This window comes from Oncorhynchus gorbuscha, linkage group LG04, assembly GCF_021184085.1.
Source record: "Oncorhynchus gorbuscha isolate QuinsamMale2020 ecotype Even-year linkage group LG04, OgorEven_v1.0, whole genome shotgun sequence".
In the NCBI taxonomy this organism is placed as follows: domain Eukaryota; kingdom Metazoa; phylum Chordata; class Actinopteri; order Salmoniformes; family Salmonidae; genus Oncorhynchus; species Oncorhynchus gorbuscha.
The window spans coordinates 9,429,956-9,450,260 of NC_060176.1; the positions used below are offsets into that span (position 1 = coordinate 9,429,956).

General features: G+C 46.0%; 1 protein-coding gene across 2 annotated transcripts in view; it reads left to right on the forward strand.

The window, feature by feature from the left end:
* The window catches only part of dennd2b (DENN domain containing 2B), a 96,282-nt gene that overhangs the window by 18,808 nt on the left and 57,169 nt on the right, over positions 1-20,305 (forward strand). For both annotated transcript variants that reach the window (XM_046345723.1, XM_046345724.1), the window contains exon 2: positions 18,567-18,665. In XM_046345723.1, coding sequence (XP_046201679.1) covers positions 18,592-18,665 — 74 coding nt within the window. In that variant the 5' untranslated portion in view covers positions 18,567-18,591. The remainder of the gene's footprint in view (positions 1-18,566; positions 18,666-20,305) is intronic.

Genomic DNA, 20,305 nt, shown 5'->3' on the forward strand with positions numbered 1-20,305 from the left:
ATAGTTTGTGATCTAATGGTATAGTAAGGACATAGTAACTGGACATGTAGTAACTGATATTATCTAGCCTCATGATTTCCCCCCATAATGGATATGCCTTTTGCTGTAGAATATGGTATGGCTAAGACACAATAGGACAGTTATGAGTTAGTGGTTCGGATGGCAGGTACTGTAAGTCATGTAGACAGTTCGGGAAAGAGTAAATGTCTTAGAAAAAATGTTGCCTTCTGTCTGGGGATCTAACTGTAACTGGTTCTGAGGAACCTGACGAGAATAAACATATACCTTGAACATTGTTGTTGATAGATAGGCCTGTTTATTTTTTACTCATGATTCAGAGAGATCATATCACAGGATAGTTATTTGTATTCCTTGTAACTACTGTGGAACAACATTACTTGCTCAATCAGTGTTTATCCAGTGCGCATCCCAAATGTAGGTAAGACAAGGAACTAATCACCTTTGATGTGGAGTGTTTTCCATCAATCCATCCGTTTTTCCACCTTGTGTCCTGTAGTTCAATAGAATACTGTATGCGTTATGTATGAGCCTCAGTCATGCAGGGTCACAGTTAACCTGCAGTTCACTTCTGGTTGTCTGTGGACCCCTGGATGAGGTCAGAGTGGGTGTAAATCTGCCTGCTGTCATCCTGCCTGCTGTCATTCCCCATATGGCACCCTATTTCCTATAGTGAACTACTATTAGACCAGGACCCATAAGGCTCTGGTCAAAAGTAGTGCACTATGTAGGGAATAGGGTGCTATTTGGGAATTAGACCATGTGAATGCAGCATGGCTCGACTAGAATGCAGAGGTGGGAGGACAGAGAGCCTGTTGAAAGGACAGTTGTTAGCTCCCTTTTGTCATAATTCCAGGCTGTGTCTTGTTCATAATGTTCGCTGAATGTTAAGTCAATACTCAAATTACATGTCAATATCTGACAGGGCGGTGCATCCCTGCATAGGTAGTGATGCAGTGGTGAGAAAATAGGTGGATAAACTCTGATTGCCGGTCTCTTAAAAAAAGTAATGCCTACTTTCAATGCATTTTTCTGCAAAAGGTGGGTAAACTGTCAAGCAAAAATAAAGTGTGTTTACTTGTGTTTACCCTCCACTACACTACTTGTCTCATCTGAGCATCTCTTCCTTGACATTTATAAATTACTGAAAATATAAGTTTAATATGCAGTGTTCTTAAATCTCATATACCAAGTGCCAGCAGTCAGTATTTTCATAATATGTGTGCAATGCTTGATAATTTGTGTGATATTAACAGAGAGGTCTATTTTTTGGGTGACCTGAACATTGACTGGTTAGCATCTAGCTGTCCTCTCAAGAGGAATCTTCTAACTGTGACTAATACTTATAATACTTGCAATATGAACCAGGTTATCACTCAACCATCTAGAGTGCATACCAAAAGTGTTGGATCTGTGACATCCACTTATATTGATCATATCTTTACTAACGCTGCAGTGCTTTCCTCCAAAGCAATATCAGATTCCATTTTCTGTAGTGACCATAACATTGTGGTAATAACAAGGAAATACAAAGTGCCAAAGGTTGGGCCTAAAGTAATTAATAAGAGATCATACAAAATGTTTTCTCAGGTCTCTTGCTGAAGATGTTAAAAATGTATGTTGGTCTGATGTTTTGAACAGAGGCCCATTGACCTCTTTTCAAAAGTAGTGCACTATATAGGGGATAGGGTGCCATTTAAGACATTGCCATACTCTAGCCCTAGACACGAACCATGACCACCTCTTACTGAACATGGTTTTACAGTTTGCTGCTGCTTTGACATCCCAGGAAAGAAACTGTATTTTACCCAATTTTTCTCCCCAAATTTTGTGATATCCAATTACGATCTTGTCTCATCACTGCAACTCCCCAACGGACTCAGGAGAGGAGAAGGGCGAGTCATGCATCCGCCAAACCAAGCTCCTTAACACCCGCCCACTTAATCCGGAAGCCAGCTGCATTAATGTGTCAGAGGAAACACTATTAAACAGACGACCGAAGTCAGCCTGCAGGTGCCCGGCCCACCACAAGGAGTCGCTAGAGCGCGACGAGCCAAGTATAGCCCCCCCTGCCAAACCCTCCAATAACCCCGTCGAAGCTGGGCCAATTGTACACCGCCCACGGCCGGTTGTGACACAGCCTGGGATCGAAACAGGAGGCCTATAGCTTTGTTTTTAATGTGAAGAGATGGTATCAGTCTCCACGAAGTCAGCTGGTTAACACCTTGCTGTTTACACCCCAAAGCTCCATCTTAGACTTCTCTGACCCAAATCTCTCCATTGTTGTGAACTTGTGAAGTAGGTTGTGCATATAACCTATATCACTACACTTTTAGAAAAAAGGGTTACAAAAGGGTTATTTTATTCTTTTGGGTTCCATGTAGAACCCTCTGTGGAAAGGGTCCTTCATAAAGGGTTATTCAAAGGGTTCTTATGGGGACAGCTGGAAAAAATGTGAGTTCTAGATAGGACCTTTTTCTCTAAAAGTGTAGACATGGGTGCCACATGGTAAATATTGGCTGATTGCACATAGAGTATGAGAAAGGTGCCGAGACATTGCTACAGTGAAAGTTGAGACACAACACTCAAAACTATGAATCACCAATTCACTTGTTGCCCTCAACTTGGCTTCTTTGTAATTACATGCTGAAACCTGCCTACTTGCATTGCACAAGTTGCCTGTTAAAGGGAATTTATTTAACAATCACTGCCATTTCCTTGTCATTACAAAGTGTTCCAGATACACTGAGTGTACAAAACATTAGGAAAACCTTCCTAATATTGACTTGCACCCCTTTTTGTCCTCAGAACAGCCTCAATTCAAAGGGGCATGGACTCTACAAGGTGTTGAAAGTGTTCCACAGGGATGCTGGCCCGTTTTGACTCCAATGCTTCCCATTGTTGTGTCAAGTTGGCTGGATGTCCTTTGGGTAGTGGACCATTCTTGATACACACGGGAAACAGTTGAGCGTTAAAAACCCAGCAGCGTTGCAGTTCTTGACACACTCAGACCACCTACTACCGTACCCCGTTCAATGGCACTTAAATCTTTTGTTTTACCCATTCACCCTCTGAATGGCACAGATATACAATCCATGTAAACATTGTCTCAAGGCTTAAAAATCCTTCTTTAACCTGTCTCCTCCCCTTCATCGACACTGATTGAAGTGGATTTAACAGGTGACACCAATAAGGGATAATAGCTTTCACCTGGATTCACCTGGTCAGTCTATGTCATGGAGAGAACAGGTGTTACTAATGTGTTGTACACTCAATGTAGGTATAGGCAGTAAGCCTCATATTTGGAACTACTGATCTGAAATACTTCCAAAATTGACACCTAGGCCTATAAAGAATCCTGGGGTACTCTACATTTGTTTTGATAGAACCATTAAGATTAACTGAGACACTTTTCAAATGTGTTTTTAATTGCTGCGGTTTATCAGTATGCCTGTCTCGTTAAGTTCTCCTTTTTTCTTTTTTGAATATTTTATTTTTGCATTTTCCAATTAAGAACATTCAAAACAAAAGTGAAAAGATATTAGACAACAATAGGACAAAGTGACAGTAACAGACGAGCGTAACAATAAAAAAAAAATATATATAATTATATATACACATACAATAAGACAAAAATAATAACGAGACACTGGATCACCTGCCGTAGGCTACATATTATACATTACGTGTGAAACATTATGTGAGGATTATATATAGATTCAATCAATGAGATGTGGGGGGGGAGATTCTCCATATAGTCAATAAAAGGTTGCCAAATTCTGTAAAATTCTGTAAAAAAATAAAAAACTTATTCCTCAAGCAGTAAGTGATTTTTTCCAAAGAGATACAACTATTAACTTCCGATAGCCACATTGCAACTGGCAGGGAGGAATCCAATTTCCATTTCAAGGCTATTTCAAGGCAATCGCTAGCAATATTTCTGTTAACTTTATAGTATGGCTTCGCCTAAAATTGGTGTTAGTAAAGTTACCCAGTAGACAGACCTCCGGGGCTAAAGGGAATGCAACCCCGTGAATTGAGGATATGGTATCACATACCCCCTGCCAGAAACCGTGTCGTTTTGAACACTGCCAAGTGGAATGGAGGAATGTTCCTTCATCTGAGCCACATCTAAAACATAGGGAGGAGATATCTGGGTTGAACTTGTGCAGTCTAGATGGGGTGATATAGAGCTGATGGAGGAAATTAAACTGGATCGGTCTGTATCTGGAGTTCAATGTGGATGTAACACCATCCCTGCATAGGTCACTCCATAGCTCCTCATCAAGATCAATACCCAGATATGTTTCCCATCTAAGTCGGGGTTTATCTAGCCCAGGCAGTGTTAGTCCTGACATAAGAGCATCGTATACATGGGAAATGGTCTTGAACAGTGGTTGGTCTGCGTGGCATTGTTCAATAAGGGACATCTTAGGTAGGTTCCATTGTCCCTTGAGAGTCACCCTAATAAAGTTTCGTAGTTGTAGGTAGCTAAAGAAGTCTCTGTTAGGCAAGTGGTATTTCTGTTTCAGCTGATCAAAAGACAGAAGAACTCCCTCCTCGTAACAATGTTCCAGAAGAGTGGTCTAAAGTTACTATTCTGGAAAAACATAGGGATCAATCTATTGTTCCATAAAGGGGTTTTAGGGGAAAGGAATCCCCCTCGTCCGAACAGCTCATGCAGTTTGCACCATGCCAGGACAGAACGTATGATTAAAGGGTTTGTCTGTGATGGTTTTTATAGATTTTCTGTCCCATTTGTAAAACAATTCTGCCCCAGAGTCAACATTTACCTCAAGCTTTTCAATGTTCAACCATGAGGGAGAGGGACCATTGTCAAACCTCTGAGCCAGAAACCTAGACTGTGCAGCCCAGTAGTACATTCTAAAATTGGGGAGGTTTAAGCCCCCTTGACTGTAATCAAGGGTCAGTTTATCCAGGCCAACCCTAGGGGTTTTGCCGTGCCAGATAAACCGTCTGGTCAGCTTGTCGAGAGAGGAAAAAAATGCTGCGGGATCAGGGATAGGGAGAGATTGAAACAGATATAGAAATCTGGGCAGGACATTCGTTTTAATTACATTGATTCTACCCAGTAGAGTGAGAGGTAAGTCCATCCATTTACAAAGGTCAACCTCCACCTTTTGCAACAAACTGGCCAGATTGAGTTTATAGAGGTTGTTCAGATTACCATCCACCATTATGCCCAAATATGTGTAGCCCATAGGCGACCATCTAAAAGCAAACTTGTGCTTGATGGTAAGATGGTCAAAGACAGACAAATTTCGCTTTTATCAAAATTGACCTTATATCCAGAGAAAGAACTATAACACTGTAGTAGGATCTGCAAGTGGGAGAGGGAGTATTCTGGGTTTGTTAGCAATAAGATAAGGTCGTCCGCAAATAGTGATAATTTATGGGTATGGGGGCCCACCTCAAAGCCATGTATGTCAGGGCATGTTCTAATAGCCTCAGCCAACGGTTCGATGGCGAGGGCAAAGAGGTGGGGGCTAATTGGGCAACCTTGTCTGTTCCCCCTATAAAGAGGGAAAGAGGAGGAAGTCATCCCATTGGTAGCAATCCTAGCTTTAGGAGATTTGTAGAGTGATTTTATCAAATTTACAAACACGGTACCTAAACCGAACTTTTCCAAGACGCGAAAGAGGTATGGCCATTCAACCCTATCAAAGGGCTTTTCAGCGTCGAGGGAGACTGCGACACTAGGTATTTTGTTTTTGTTAGCAAGGTGAATTATATCAGACTGGACATGACTCCAGTCTCTTAGATAGCATCTTGGTGACCAGTTTACAATCTGTGTTAAGGAGAGAGATTGGTCTATAGGAGGCGCACTTTAGCGGGTTTTTCCCTTGTGGATTACAGTAATCACTGATTGAGAGAAGGACTGGAAAGCAGTTGTCTTCTCTGGCTTTTTTAAGTACCTCCATAAGGTAGGGGACCAACAGCTCCCCAAATTCTTTATAGAACTCTGGATTTTATTAGAAGGTAAGGATTTAATGGCCTCCAATAATTCAGGAACTGAGAAGTGTTCACTCAGGCGCTCGATGTCTTCCCCTGACAGGCATGGGAGGTTGAGAGAGGAGAGAAAGGAGTTGATCTCTGATAGATCATCACTTGATTGGGAAGTGTAGAGGTCTTCATAGTATTTCATAAAAGTATTATTCATTTCAGTAGGGTCGAAAGATATCTCATTAGTTAGAGTTTCTATGGCATTAATTGTCCTCTTACTTTCCTCTGCTTTCAGTTGCCATGCCAATACTTTGTGAGCTTTCTCTCCAAGCTCGTAATAATGCTGTTTTGATTTAGTGATGGCCCTTTCAGCTTGATATGTGTTCAGAATATTATATGTAAGTTTTTTAGTTAGCAAAAGCCTGTATAGATCTTTAGTCGGGCCTCTTTGGTAGGTTCTCTCTAGCTCGGAGATTTCAGATTCAAGGGCACTCAGTTCCGCACCGTGTTTTCTCTTCAGCCCTTTAGTATAGGAAATAATCTGTCCCCTCAGATAGGCCTTCAATGTGTCCCAAAGAATGAAGCTGTCAGGAGCAGAGGGTTTGTTTCTCAAAGTAAAAATATTGATCTGCTCTTTGATGAATGCACAAAATTCAGGTTGCTTTAGGAGTGTAGAATTTAGTCTCCATCTATATGCTCCATTTACCTTGGTAGGAATGGAGATTGATAATACCAGAGGAGAATGGTCACTAAGCAATCTGGGGAGATACTTGACATCTAACACTATATGAAACAGTTGTGTGGAAAGTAAAAAGTTATCTATGCGTGTGTGTGTCTTGTGTGGGTGTGAATAATAAGAGTAGTCCCTATCATGTGGGTGCAACTGTCTCCAGATGTCTAGTAAATTGAGATCTTTCATGAATGACATGGTGAGCTTGCCGGCTTTGGTAAGAAGTGAGGGTTTATCAGAAGACCTATCAAGAACTGTATCTAAGCAAAAATTAAAATCTCCTCCAACCTGTAGCCATCCTGGTGGTGCTTGAGCGACGTGAAGGAAGACATTCTGAATAAACATATGGTCATCGAAGTTAGGAGCATAAATATTCAATAGGGTCCAAGTGTCAGGACCCGGTTACGAACCCGGGTCTCCGGAGTGAGAAACAGTCACTTAACCAACTGAGCCACGAATAGTCAGCAGCACCCAGAAGATGAGGCAGACACAGCAGTACTTGAGACGGTGTATTTAATGAAGTAAAAAGTGAAGTTCTTCAGGAAAACATGTAACTCCACAACCTCAAAAGGAATTCCACAAGAACAAAGGTAATCCTCCAAGACAAAAAAGGTAAATCCACAAGGTGGAAGGTAAAGCACAAAAAGCCTCAAAAGATACTCAAAAACAAACAAGCAAGAACAAAAAACAGAATTCCACAAGAGAGTCCACCGGGATCAACAAGAGTTCACAGAGTACTAGGGCTGGGTGCTAACATACAAACACAGAGCAAAGAACTGAGGAAAACAAATGGTTTAAATACAATCAGGGGAAACGAGGCACAGGTGCAAATAATAATGGGGATCAAGGGAAAACAAAAGGTCAAAAGGCACAATGGGGGCATCTAGTGACCAAAAACCGGAACAACCCTGGCCAAATCCTGACACCAAGGCTCTAAAAACATATGCCCCTGCACCAAAACAAATGTGCCAGAGGGATCAGAGATGGTGTTGTTGACGCAGAAGGGGATGTGTCTACTTATCAAAATTGCAGTTCTTCTTGCTTTGGAGTTAAAAGAGGATGCAAAAACTTGTCCTACTCTTTCCCTCTTCAATTTCATGTGTTCGCTGGCTGTAAGATGTGTTTCTTGTAAAAACACAATGTCAGCCTTTAATTTCTTAAGGTATGTATAGGACTCTTTTCCTTTTAATCGGGCTGTTAAGACCTTTCACATTGAATGTGACATATTTTAGTGGAATAAGCATAGGTTGGGTTTCAAATATGTAACTGGATAGAATCCGGATCTATCATATCATATGCAGATAATTAGGAAATGTTTCAACTTTGGTTTGAGCACAAAAGTGACCTATGTGTCTCTTTAGGAAGGAAACAATAAACATAGAAAAAATGAAGATAAAAATAATAAAAATCCCACCCACCCCGATTGTCAGACTAAAACAATAATCCTAACAATCAAACATGAATACACTTGTAGAGATACGTTGCTGCTCGCTTTCCATCTTGCTCTTCCTAGCTAAACCTTGGCGTAAACTAAAACCTGCGAGCTCTCTAAGTTGAAAACAAACGCTGTGAATAGATATTTATGGCTGAATATTAACTGCCCACGGCAAGGGCTGCTTGAGTCTCTTTACGAAAGATGAACATAAATGAGGGGGAAAGCAGTGGGCCTAAACCCACTTATTGCTTTGTCCAGTGGATATGGACTAAACCAAAATATACTCTCCTGTAAATGTAATAGAACTCACCCCGGAAAGATACGGTTCGTTGAAAATGTACAAATCAATTATAGTGACCGGAAGATACCAGCAGAAAACAAACAAACTGCATTTTATCCCCCAGAGAGACCGTCCTGGCTCAGACGTTGCTCAGTTCTTTGAGAAAAGTGTGCACTTCTCCCGGTGTGTTGAAGAGATGGCTTCGGCCTTTGTACTGAACTTTCATCCGCGCAGGGTGGATGAGGTAGCCGGTGATGTTCTTCTCCTTCAGTGCTTTGGCGGCAGGTCTGAACTGCTTGCGACGTCTGACGAGATCCGCGCTCATATCTGGGAAAGGCTGAACCTCTTTCCATCGATGGTGATGTCCCCTTTGGCTCTTGCGAGTTGCAGTATCTTCTCTCTGTCTTGGAAACGGAGGAACCTGATCAGGACGGCTCGTGGGGGCTCATCAGGCCGGGGTTTCGGCGCTGATGTTCTGTGGGCGCATTCGATTTCCAGCGGCTTGGTGAAGTTGATTATGCCTTGGACCTCCGGGATCCATTGAGTGAAGAAATGGACCGGGTCACGGCCCTCGCTGTCCTCTTTCAATCCCACCACACAGATATTACTACGTCTACTCTGGTTCTCCATCTGATCTACCTTGTTTTTGAGGTAGGCATTGTCCTTTTGCAGTTGTATCAACACCTGGTCATGTCTAGCGATGGTATCTTCAACTGTGCTAATGCGCAACTCTGCCTCAGTTGTTCTCAAAAGGAGATCATTCATGGAGGATTTCAGGTCGTCAATGGAAGAATGGAGTTCAGCCGATTTCTTATCAATTTTCAGAGAAAGACCTCTGTTACCATCCTGAATTTCCCGGAGGAGAGTAGCCAGCATGTCGGCATGCTCGCAAGAGGCTGCTGAGAGCAACAGTCTGGAACTGTCGTCAGTTATGAGGGCTAATGTTAATCTTGCTAGCTGTAGCGTTATCGTTATATTGGGAATCAACTACGTTTTGGTCGTCCTTCTTGCCTCTCGGTCGGAGGTCCATGGCTCTTTGGGAAGGTAAGTACTTGACAATTTATCAGCCGATGTTAGAATATTGTTTCAACGTTGTTATTTAGGTAAAAATAGAATAACTTTGAAGAGCTCGGTTTGTCAACGTCTGCTCAGCTCCGCGGCATCACGTGCTCCCAAGTTCTCCTTTTTTTCTAAGCATACTGTATTTGCTTTCCAGATGTTACAATTAAAAGTGTTTTTACGTGCAGCCAACAGTATTTTTATAGCTGTGCATCTTTCAATAAGTCAATGAAAAAAACGTATTTCATCAAGCTGTAGCAGGTATCTAAAAGAAATGGCATAATTTTCAGACAACTGATATTCTGTACATCTAAAATTTAATGTGCTTCAGTGGTGGTTGGTGAAGTTTAAAATGAGTGAGGAGGATTATAATTTTTTATTTCTATTACAGCGTATTGGATAACTGTCATTCATATTCCATTCACCCAGCTCAATGTACCATTGATAGGTTTAGGCTACTACATGATACTCAAATGCTCTCTATTCCCATCATGAGGTTGCTACAACCTAGCCTATGAATTAAAGTTTACAACATAGGTCACAGGTTGAGAGAAAAATGTGAGTAATCAAGGTGACAGTGACACATTCAATAACGCCTTGCACACTCTTGCTAGCATCTCACTGATCTAGGGTGTAATCATTAGTCCAACAGTTGCAAACGAGAGTTTCTATTGGACAAATACATGTACGTTTATCCCCATTTCACATTTTTTCTACAGAATCAGCTGTCTGTGACCACGCAAAAAAACTTCATATCATAAGCGCTAACTGCTACACACAGCCTATACCATTGTCACCATATTAGTTAACATCTCATAGTCAACATAGCTACTAAAACTAAGGTGTTTAGTAAACCTGCTACAATCATGCAGTACAGTGTACAGTCAGCAAGCAGTTTAGCAGTTACACCGGTGGGCCCAGGTGGCAATAAGTTAATAAAAACAAAAGCTTATCTTGTCTTGGAAGAGTTCCAGTGTTGGATAGCCATAGCCAGCTAGCTAACATAGCATCCCTGTATGTTTGAGCCGGGTGTTTGAGTAGACTAATCTAGCTAGCTGCATTCACTAGCTAAGTGAAAGTGAAAAAAAATACAACTAAATTTCTCTCTTTCTCTTGCTTCTCCTTCATTTTTAAAGAATTGATTTGTTAAAAACTGTTTAACTATTGTTTTCCTCTCTCTTTGTGTCAACTACCTACCAGGTTTTATGCACTGCAGTGCTAGCTAGCTGTAGCTTATGCTTTCAGTACTACATATATTCTCTGATCCTTTGATTGGGTGAACAACATGTCAGTTCATGCTTCAAGAGTTCTGATAGGTTGGACGACATCTTCCGGAAGTTGTCATAATTACTGTGTCAGTCTATGGAAGGGGGTGAGAACCATGAACCTCCTAGGTTTTGTGTTGAAGTCAATGTACCCAGAGGAGGTCGGAAACTTGGTTGTCCTTCGGCTACATAATGGTGCTACTCTACAGAGTGCTGTTGAGGCTACTGTGGACCTTTATTGCAATTCAGTGTGTTTTAATCAATTATTTGGTGATGTGAATATGTTTAGTATAGTTTTATCTAAAAAGGAGAACTTTTTTAAATGGTCCACTATTTTTATTTGTATGAAATTCACTGGAGATGATGGTTCTCCTCTGAGGAGCCTCCACGGATGTGCTTTCATGTTCTGTTTTTCTCACATGCCTTTTAATGTTGGTGACATTAATGACTGTAGTAAGGGAAAGCATGTACAGGTGAAACCCAAAGTACCTTTGGGTACTTATGGTTGTGTGCACAGAAATAAATACAGACCAGAGCCTATGGCTGTGTTTGAGTGTAGCCTAATCACCATCACCGTACTCCAAGGCTCACATTTTGAATATCTTGGCTTTCCCTGCCTGCAGAAGATCTGAATGAACCAAAACAACTGCAGTTGTTAGGATCTGTCAGGATATTCTGGCAATTCCCTGTGCTGCTGGATCAAAATGAAGATGTATGCTCTGTCCTCTCAGTCCACTAAAACAGGAAATAGATGACAGCAGGAATGCCTTCTCTCTCCTCATCTGTCTCTATAGGGCTCAGTGCCGTCTCTCTCCTCATCCGTCTCTATAGGGCTCAGTGCCGTCTCTCTCCTTATCTGTCTCTATAGGGCTCAGTGCTGTCTCTCTCCTCTGTCTCTATAGGACTCAGTGCCGATTCCTCATCTGTCTCTATAGGGCTCAGTGCCGACTCCTCATCTGTCTCTATAGGGCTCAGTGCCGTCTCTCTCCTCATCTGTCTCTATAGGACTCAGTGCCGATTCCTCATCTGTCTCTATAGGGCTCAGTGCCGACTCCTCATCTGTCTCTATAGGGCTCAGTGCCGTCTCTCTCCTCATCTGTCTCTATAGGGCTCAGTGCCGACTCCTCATCTGTCTCTATAGGGCTCAGTGCCGTCTCTCTCCTCATCTGTCTCTATAGGACTCAGTGCCGACTCCTCATCTGTCTCTAAAGGGCTCAGTGCCGTCTCTCTCCTCATCTGTCTCTATAGGACTCAGTGCCGACTCCTCATCTGTCTCTATAGGACTCAGTGCCGACTCCTCATCTGTCTCTATAGGACTCAGTGCCGTCTCTCTCCTCATCTGTCTCTATAGGGCTCAGTGCCGTCTCTCTCCTCATCTGTCTCTATAGGGCTCAGTGCCGTCTCTCTCCTCATCTGTCTCTATAGGGCTCAGTGCCGTCTCTCTCCTCATCTGTCTCTATAGGGCTCAGTGCCGTCCCTCTCCTCATCTGTCTCTATAGGGCTCAGTGCCGTCTCTCTCCTCATCTGTCTCTATAGGGCTCAGTGCCGTCTCTCTCCTCATCTGTCTCTAAAGGGCTCAGTGCCGTCTCTCTCCTCATCTGTCTCTATAGGACTCAGTGCCGACTCCTCATCTGTCTCTAAAGGGCTCAGTGCCGTCTCTCTCCTCATCTGTCTCTATAGGACTCAGTGCCTACTCCTTATCTGTCTCTATAGGACTCAGTGCCGACTCATCATCTGTCTCTATAGGACTCAGTGCCGACTCCTCATCTGTCTCTAAAGGGCTCAGTGCCGTCTCTCTCCTCATCTGTCTCTATAGGACTCAGTGCCGACTCCTTATCTGTCTCTATAGGACTCAGTGCCGACTCATCATCTGTCTCTATAGGGCTCAGTGCCGTCCCTCTCCTCATCTGTCTCTATAGGGCTCAGTGCCGTCTCTCTCCTCATCTGTCTCTATAGGGCTCAGTGCCGTCTCTCTCCTCATCTGTCTCTAAAGGGCTCAGTGCCGTCTCTCTCCTCATCTGTCTCTATAGGACTCAGTGCCGACTCCTCATCTGTCTCTAAAGGGCTCAGTGCCGTCTCTCTCCTCATCTGTCTCTATAGGACTCAGTGCCGACTCCTTATCTGTCTCTATAGGACTCAGTGCCGACTCATCATCTGTCTCTATAGGACTCAGTGCCGACTCCTCATCTGTCTCTATAGGACTCAGTGCCGTCTCTCTCCTCATCTGTCTCTATAGGACTCAGTGCCGTCTCTCTCCTCATCTGTCTCTATAGGGTTCAGTGCCGTCTCTCTCCTCATCTGTCTCTATAGGGCTCAGTGCCGTCTCTCTCCTCATCTGTCTCTATAGGGCTCAGTGCCGTCTCTCTCCTCATCTGTCTCTAAAGGGCTCAGTGCCGTCTCTCTCCTCATCTGTCTCTATAGGACTCAGTGCCGACTCCTCATCTGTCTCTATAGGGCTCAGTGCCGACTCCTCATCTGTCTCTATAGGACTCAGTGCCGACTCCTCATCTGTCTCTAAAGGGCTCAGTGCCGTCTCTCTCCTCATCTGTCTCTATAGGGCTCAGTGCCGACTCCTCATCTGTCTCTATAGGGCTCAGTGCCGTCTCTCTCCTCATCTGTCTCTATAGGACTCAGTGCCGTCTCTCTCCTCATCTGTCTCTATAGGACTCAGTGCCGTCTCTCTCCTCATCTGTCTCTATAGGACTCAGTGCCGATTCCTCATCTGTCTCTATAGGGCTCAGTGCCGACTCTCTCCTCATCTGTCTCTATAGGACTCAGTGCCGATTCCTCATCTGTCTCTATAGGGCTCAGTGCCGTCTCTCTCCTCATCTGTCTCTATAGGGCTCAGTGCCGTCTCTCTCCTCATCTGTCTCTATAGGGCTCAGTGCCGTCTCTCTCCTCATCTGTCTCTAAAGGGCTCAGTGCCGTCTCTCTCCTCATCTGTCTCTAAAGGGCTCAGTGCTGTCTCTCTCCTCATCTGTCTCTATAGGGCTCAGTGCCGTCTCCCTCCTTATCTGTCTCTATAGGGCTCAGTGCCGTCTCTCTCCTCATCTGTCTCTATAGGGCTCAGTGCCGTCTCTCTCCTCATCTGTCTCTAAAGGGCTCAGTGCCATCTCTCTCCTCATCTGTCTCTAAAGGGCTCAGTGCTGTCTCTCTCCTTATCTGTCTCTATAGGGCTCAGTGCCGTCTCTCTCCTCATCTGTCTCTATAGGGCTCAGTGCCGTCTCTCTCCTCATCTGTCTCTATAGGGCTCAGTGCCGTCTCTCTCCTTATCTGTCTCTATAGGGCTCAGTGCCGTCTCTCTCCTTATCTGTCTCTATAGGGCTCAGTGCCGTCTCTCTCCTTATCTGTCTCTATAGGGCTCAGTGCCGTCTCTCTCCTTATCTGTCTCTATAGGGCTCAGTGCCGTCTCTCTCCTTATCTGTCTCTATAGGGCTCAGTGCCGTCTCTCTCCTCATCTGTCTCTATAGGGCTCAGTGCCGTCTCTCTCATCATCTGTCTCTATAGGGCTCAGTGCCGTCTCTCTCCTCATCTGTCTCTATAGGGCTCAGTGCCGTCTCTCTCCTCATCTGTCTCTATAGGGCTCAGTGCCGTCCCTCTCCTCATCTGTCTCTATAGGGCTCAGTGCCGTCTCTCTCCTCATCTGTCTCTATAGGGCTCAGTGCCGTCTCTCCTCATCTGTCTCTAAAGGGCTCAGTGCCGTCTCTCTCCTCATCTGTCTCTATAGGGCTCAGTGCCGTCTCTCTCCTCATCTGTCTCTATAGGGCTCAGTGCCGTCTCTCTCCTCATCTGTCTCTATAGGGCTCAGTGCCGTCTCTCTCCTCATATGTCTCTATAGGACTCAGTGCGGTCTCTCTCCTCATCTGTCTCTAAAGGGCTCAGTGCCGTCTCTCTCCTCATCTGTCTCTATAGGGCTCAGTGCCGTCTCTCTCCTTATCTGTCTCTATAGGGCTCAGTGCCGTCTCTCTCCTCATCTGTCTCTATAGGGCTCAGTGCCGTCTCTCTCCTCATCTGTCTCTATAGGGCTCAGTGCCGTCTCTCTCCTCATCTGTCTCTATAGGGCTCAGTGCCGTCTCTCTCCTCATCTGTCTCTATAGGGCTCAGTGCCGTCTCTCTCCTTATCTGTCTCTATAGGGCTCAGTGCCGTCTCTCTCCTTATCTGTCTCTATAGGGCTCAGTGCCGTCTCTCTCCTCATCTGTCTCTATAGGGCTCAGTGCCGTCTCTCTCCTCATCTGTCTCTATAGGGCTCAGTGCCGTCTCTCTCCTCATCTGTCTCTAAAGGGCTCAGTGCCGTCTCTCTCCTCATCTGTCTCTAAAGGGCTCAGTGCTGTCTCTCTCCTTATCTGTCTCTATAGGGCTCAGTGCCGTCTCTCTCCTCATCTGTCTCTATAGGACTCAGTGCCGTCTCTCTCCTCATCTGTCTCTATAGGGCTCAGTGCCGTCTCTCTCCTCATCTGTCTCTATAGGACTCAGTGCCGACTCCTCATCTGTCTCTATAGGACTCAGTGCCGTCTCTCTCCTCATCTGTCTCTATAGGGCTCAGTGCCGTCTCTCTCCTCATCTGTCTCTATAGGACTCAGTGCCGTCTCTCTCCTCATCTGTCTCTAAAGGGCTCAGTGCCGTCTCTCTCCTCATCTGTCTCTATAGGGCTCAGTGCCGTCTCTCTCCTCATCTGTCTCTATAGGGCTCAGTGCCGTCTCTCTCCTCATCTGTCTCTATAGGACTCAGTGCCGTCTCTCTCCTCATCTGTCTCTATAGGACTCAGTGCCGTCTCTCTCCTCATCTGTCTCTAAAGGGCTCAGTGCCGTCTCTCTCCTCATCTGTCTCTAAAGGGCTCAGTGCTGTCTCTCTCCTCATCTGTCTCTATAGGGCTCAGTGCCGTCTCTCTCCTTATCTGTCTCTATAGGGCTCAGTGCTGTCTCTCTCCTCTGTCTCTATAGGGCTCAGTGCCGTCTCTCTCCTCTGTCTCTATAGGGCTCAGTGCCGTCTCTTTCCTCATCTGTCTCTATACGGCTCAGTGCCGTCTCTCTCCTCATCTGTCTCTATAGGACTCAGTGCCGTCTCTCTCCTCATCTGTCTCTATAGGACTCAGTGCCGACTCTCTCCTCATCTGTCTCTATAGGACTCAGTGCCGTCTCTCTCCTCATCTGTCTCTATAGGACTCAGTGCCGTCTCTCTCCTCATCTGTCTCTATAGGACTCAGTGCCGACTCTCTCCTCATCTGTCTCTATAGGACTCAGTGCCGATTCCTCATCTGTCTCTATAGGGCTCAGTGCCGACTCCTCATTTGTCTCTATAGGGCTCAGTGCCGTCTCTCTCCTCATCTGTCTCTATAGGGCTCAGTGCCGACTCCTCATCTGTCTCTATAGGGCTCAGTGCCGTCTCTCTCCCCATCTGTCTCTATAGGACTCAGTGCCGACTCCTCATCTGTCTCTAAAGGGTTCAGTGCCGTCTCTCTCCTCATCTGTCTCTATAGGACTCAGTGCCGACTCCTCATCTGTCTCTATAGGACTCAGTGCCGACTCCTCATCTGTCTCTATAGGACTCAGTGCCGTCTCTCTCCTCATCTGTCTCTATAGGGCTCAGTGCCGTCTCTCTCCTCATTTGTCTCTATAGGGCTCAGTGCCGTCCCTCTCCTCATCTGTCTCTATAGGGCTCAGTGCCGTCCCTCTCCTCATCTGTCTCTAAAGGGCTCAGCTCAGCTCCACTAGGGCTACTGCTGCTTCATATAACTACTTCCTTTAAACAAACAGCTTCTGACCAGAATCAAACTCCCAACCCCGGCGTTACAAGTACCATGCTCTACTAACTGAGCCACACGTGATCACGGGTTACTAACACGGGTTCCTCTGGGTGCTGATGTCTGCCATGTCATGGACACCACAGCATGTGTGGCGTAATAGAGAGAAGCGTTGAAGAAACAACACATTTGACCTGAACATCCATTTCAACACAATAATACATGAATATATAATAAAATATGTTTTGGTGAAATGATAATGGAAATGATATGAACTACATTATCAGGCAGAGAAATATGCAAGACTGGAAGCCATTACCCTTTGATTGAATATAATGTTGATGAGAGTTGTGTAAATGTGATGGCCCGTTTGGCTCACATGCCGACTATACCAAGCATGCGCGTGCGTCTGTCCGTCCGCCATCCGAATATCAGGTTGAAATATCAACATGAACTCTGAACCAGCTATATTAATTTGGGGACAGGTCGAAACACATGAAACATTCATGGACATTTAGCTCGCTAGCTTGATGTTGCTAGTTAATTTGTCCTCGGATACAAACATTGGGTTTTATTTTACCTGAAATGCACAAGGTACTTTTTTTCTGGATCTTTGTAGAATTTTGACCCATTTTGAGTCTACTCCAACAGTTAATCCACAGATGAAATGGGAAACATGGTTAGTTTCTAGTAATCTCTCCTCTCTTCTTCTTTTTCTGTGGACTTTATATGGTGGTGGGCAACCACCTTTAAGGTGCATTTAACACCACCAACTGGAATGGAGTGTGGACCTCAGTTCATCTTTCAATCACCGACGTGGGTATATGCTTCTGAAAACAACAATGAGGAGATGGGAGTTCTATTTTAGCGACTGGCTACGCAGATGCTCGTTGAAGCATGCGAGCAGTTTGAACGAAATGATCAAATAACATGCATATGTGAATGTATTTTGCAAAGCTTGCGCCCGTAACGCGGGCGATGTGGTCATCATGTCAGTCAGATCAGAGAAACGTGTCTCTCTCCCTGTGTAGCTTGTGCCCTCAGAGCCTTCAGCAGCACACAAACTACAAGCCCCTAAAAGTAAAATCTGCAGTAAAACACAGCCAGGCTTTTTTTTTTTTTGCCCTCTTGGTGAACACGTTCATGGGAAGAGAGCAAGTCTGTTAATCTTGGCTGCTCTAGTCAAGCAAAGACTGATACAAGCACACATTCCAATCAGAAGGGGATGGAGTGTGTCCTCTCTTTAGTTGGCTCTGTGCTTTGTTTGCAATTACTGGCTATTCTTGCCCACTTCAATCTCAAACAGCGATTTTAAGGGTGCACCGTAATTACAATCTAGAGACCGTGCTCTGTAATTTCTTTAATTCTACCTTTTAAAGTTTTGTGCTCTCTAAATTGATGGGAAAACAATGGAGTGAGATTGAAGGTTTCTTTTAAACAAGCCAAGATCTTCTGTCCAACTAGCCTGAATGATTCAGAAATATTTCTGCCGTTTCTGTGGCAACCAAAGACATTTGTCTTCTGTTGTGAGACTTCAGGGACCATTCTCGTTTGGAGCTGTGACCTCATGATTACTGTATTTCCATTCATTTGTATGAAAAGAGAGAGGTGCTGGATTAACAGAGCAGAGCACAGATGAGTCCCTCACACAGCACAGCCCTTTCTCTCCTTGGTTGTTGTACTTTATGCTCTGGTGTTTACTCACACGGTTAGGAATCCAGTGAAGTCATCCATCTGATATCTGATATGGCACTCCCATGGCTGAGATTAAGCTCCATATTTGTCATGGTTTTGGCCAAATATGCACAGAGGACATTGACCCACTTACATTCTCAAGGTCTCAAATTCAAGCGTGAGTGTTTTGGGTAAAGCTATATTTCACATAACTAATTTTCTTATTACTGCAATATATTAACAGTAAGTAATGAATTGTTGTGATTTATAAACAACATGTACACGGCTACAAGTATACCCTCACCCAAACAATCACAAAGACTTCAATCTGTTGGATGCTGATGTATTGTCCATGTTACGGCTGGGGAGTTTCATGTGTTGTATCCTGTCTGTCTATCAGGCGTGTGGGCGGTCCGAGGGTGACGATGACTGCCAACAAAAGTTCCAAGGCTGCACCCCGAGCAAGAGGGGCTAATGTGCCCCGGGACATCCCCGACAGGTCAGTGACATCCCCACCAGCCTCTAGGCCAGGGGGAGGGCGAGGGAGAGGGTGGATGGACCGTGTTGAGGGAGAGGGTGGATGGACCGTGTTGAGGGAGAGGGTGGATGGACCGTGTTGAGGGAGAGGGTGGATGGACCGTGTTGAGGGAGGGGGTGGATGGACCGTGTTGAGGGAGAGGGTGGATGGACAGTGTTGAGGGAGGGGGTGGATGGACCGTGTTGAGGGAGAGGGTGGATGGACCGTGTTGAGGGAGGGGGTGGATGGACCGTGTTGAGGGAGGGGTGGATGGACAGTGTTGAGGGAGAGGGTGGATGGACAGTGTTGAGGGAGAGGGTGGATGGACCGTGTTGAGGGAGAGGGTGGATGGACCGTGTTGAGGGAGAGGGTGGATGGACCGTGTTGAGGGAGGGGGTGGATGGACCGTGTTGAGGGAGAGGGTGGATGGACAGTGTTGAGGGAGAGGGTGGATGGACCGTGTTGAGGGAGGGGTGGATGGACCGTGTTGAGGGAGAGGGTGGATGGACAGTGTTGAGGGAGGGGTGGATGGACCGTGTTGAGGGAGAGGGTGGATGGACCGTGTTGAGGGAGGGGTGGATGGACCGTGTTGAGGGAGAGGGTGGATGGACCGTGTTGAGGGAGAGGGTGGATGGACCGTGTTGAGGGAGGGGGTGGATGGACCGTGTTGAGGGAGAGGGTGGATGGACAGTGTTGAGGGAGGGGTGGATGGACCGTGTTGAGGGAGAGGGTGGATGGACCGTGTTGAGGGAGGGGGTGGATGGACCGTGTTGAGGGAGAGGGTGGATGGACAGTGTTGAGGGAGGGGGTGGATGGACCGTGTTGAGGGAGAGGGTGGATGGACCGTGTTGAGGGAGGGGGTGGATGGACCGTGTTGAGGGAGAGGGTGGATGGACCGTGTTGAGGGAGGGGGTGGATGGACCGTGTTGAGGGAGAGGGTGGATGGACCGTGTTGAGGGAGAGGGTGGATGGACCGTGTTGAGGCAGAGGGTGGATGGACCGTGTTGAGGGAGGGGGTGGATGGACCGTGTTGAGGGAGAGGGTGGATGGACAGTGTTGAGGGAGGGGTGGATGGACCGTGTTGAGGGAGAGGGTGGATGGACCGTGTTGAGGGAGGGGGTGGATGGACCGTGTTGAGGGAGGGGGTGGATGGGCAGTGTTGAGGGAGAGGGTGAATGGACCGTGTTGAGGGAGGGGTGGATGGACCGTGTTGAGGGAGAGGGTGGATGGACCGTGTTGAGGGAGAGGGTGGATGGACCGTGTTGAGGGAGAGGGTGGATGGACCGTGTTGAGGAAGAGGGTGGATGGACAGTGTTGAGGGAGAGGGTGGATGGACCGTGTTGATGGAGGGGTGGATGGAAAGTGTTGAGGGAGAGGGTGGATGGACAGTGTTGAGGGAGAGGGTGGATGGACCGTGTTGAGGGAGAGGGTGGATGGACAGTGTTGAGGGAAAGGGTGGATGGACCGTGTTGAGGGAGGGGGTGGATGGACCGTGTTGAGGGAGGGGTGGATGGACCGTGTTGAGGGAGAGGGTGGATGGACCGTGTTGAGGGAGGGGGTGGATGGACCGTGTTGAGGGAGGGGGTGGATGGACAGTGTTGAGGGAGAGGGTGAATGGACCG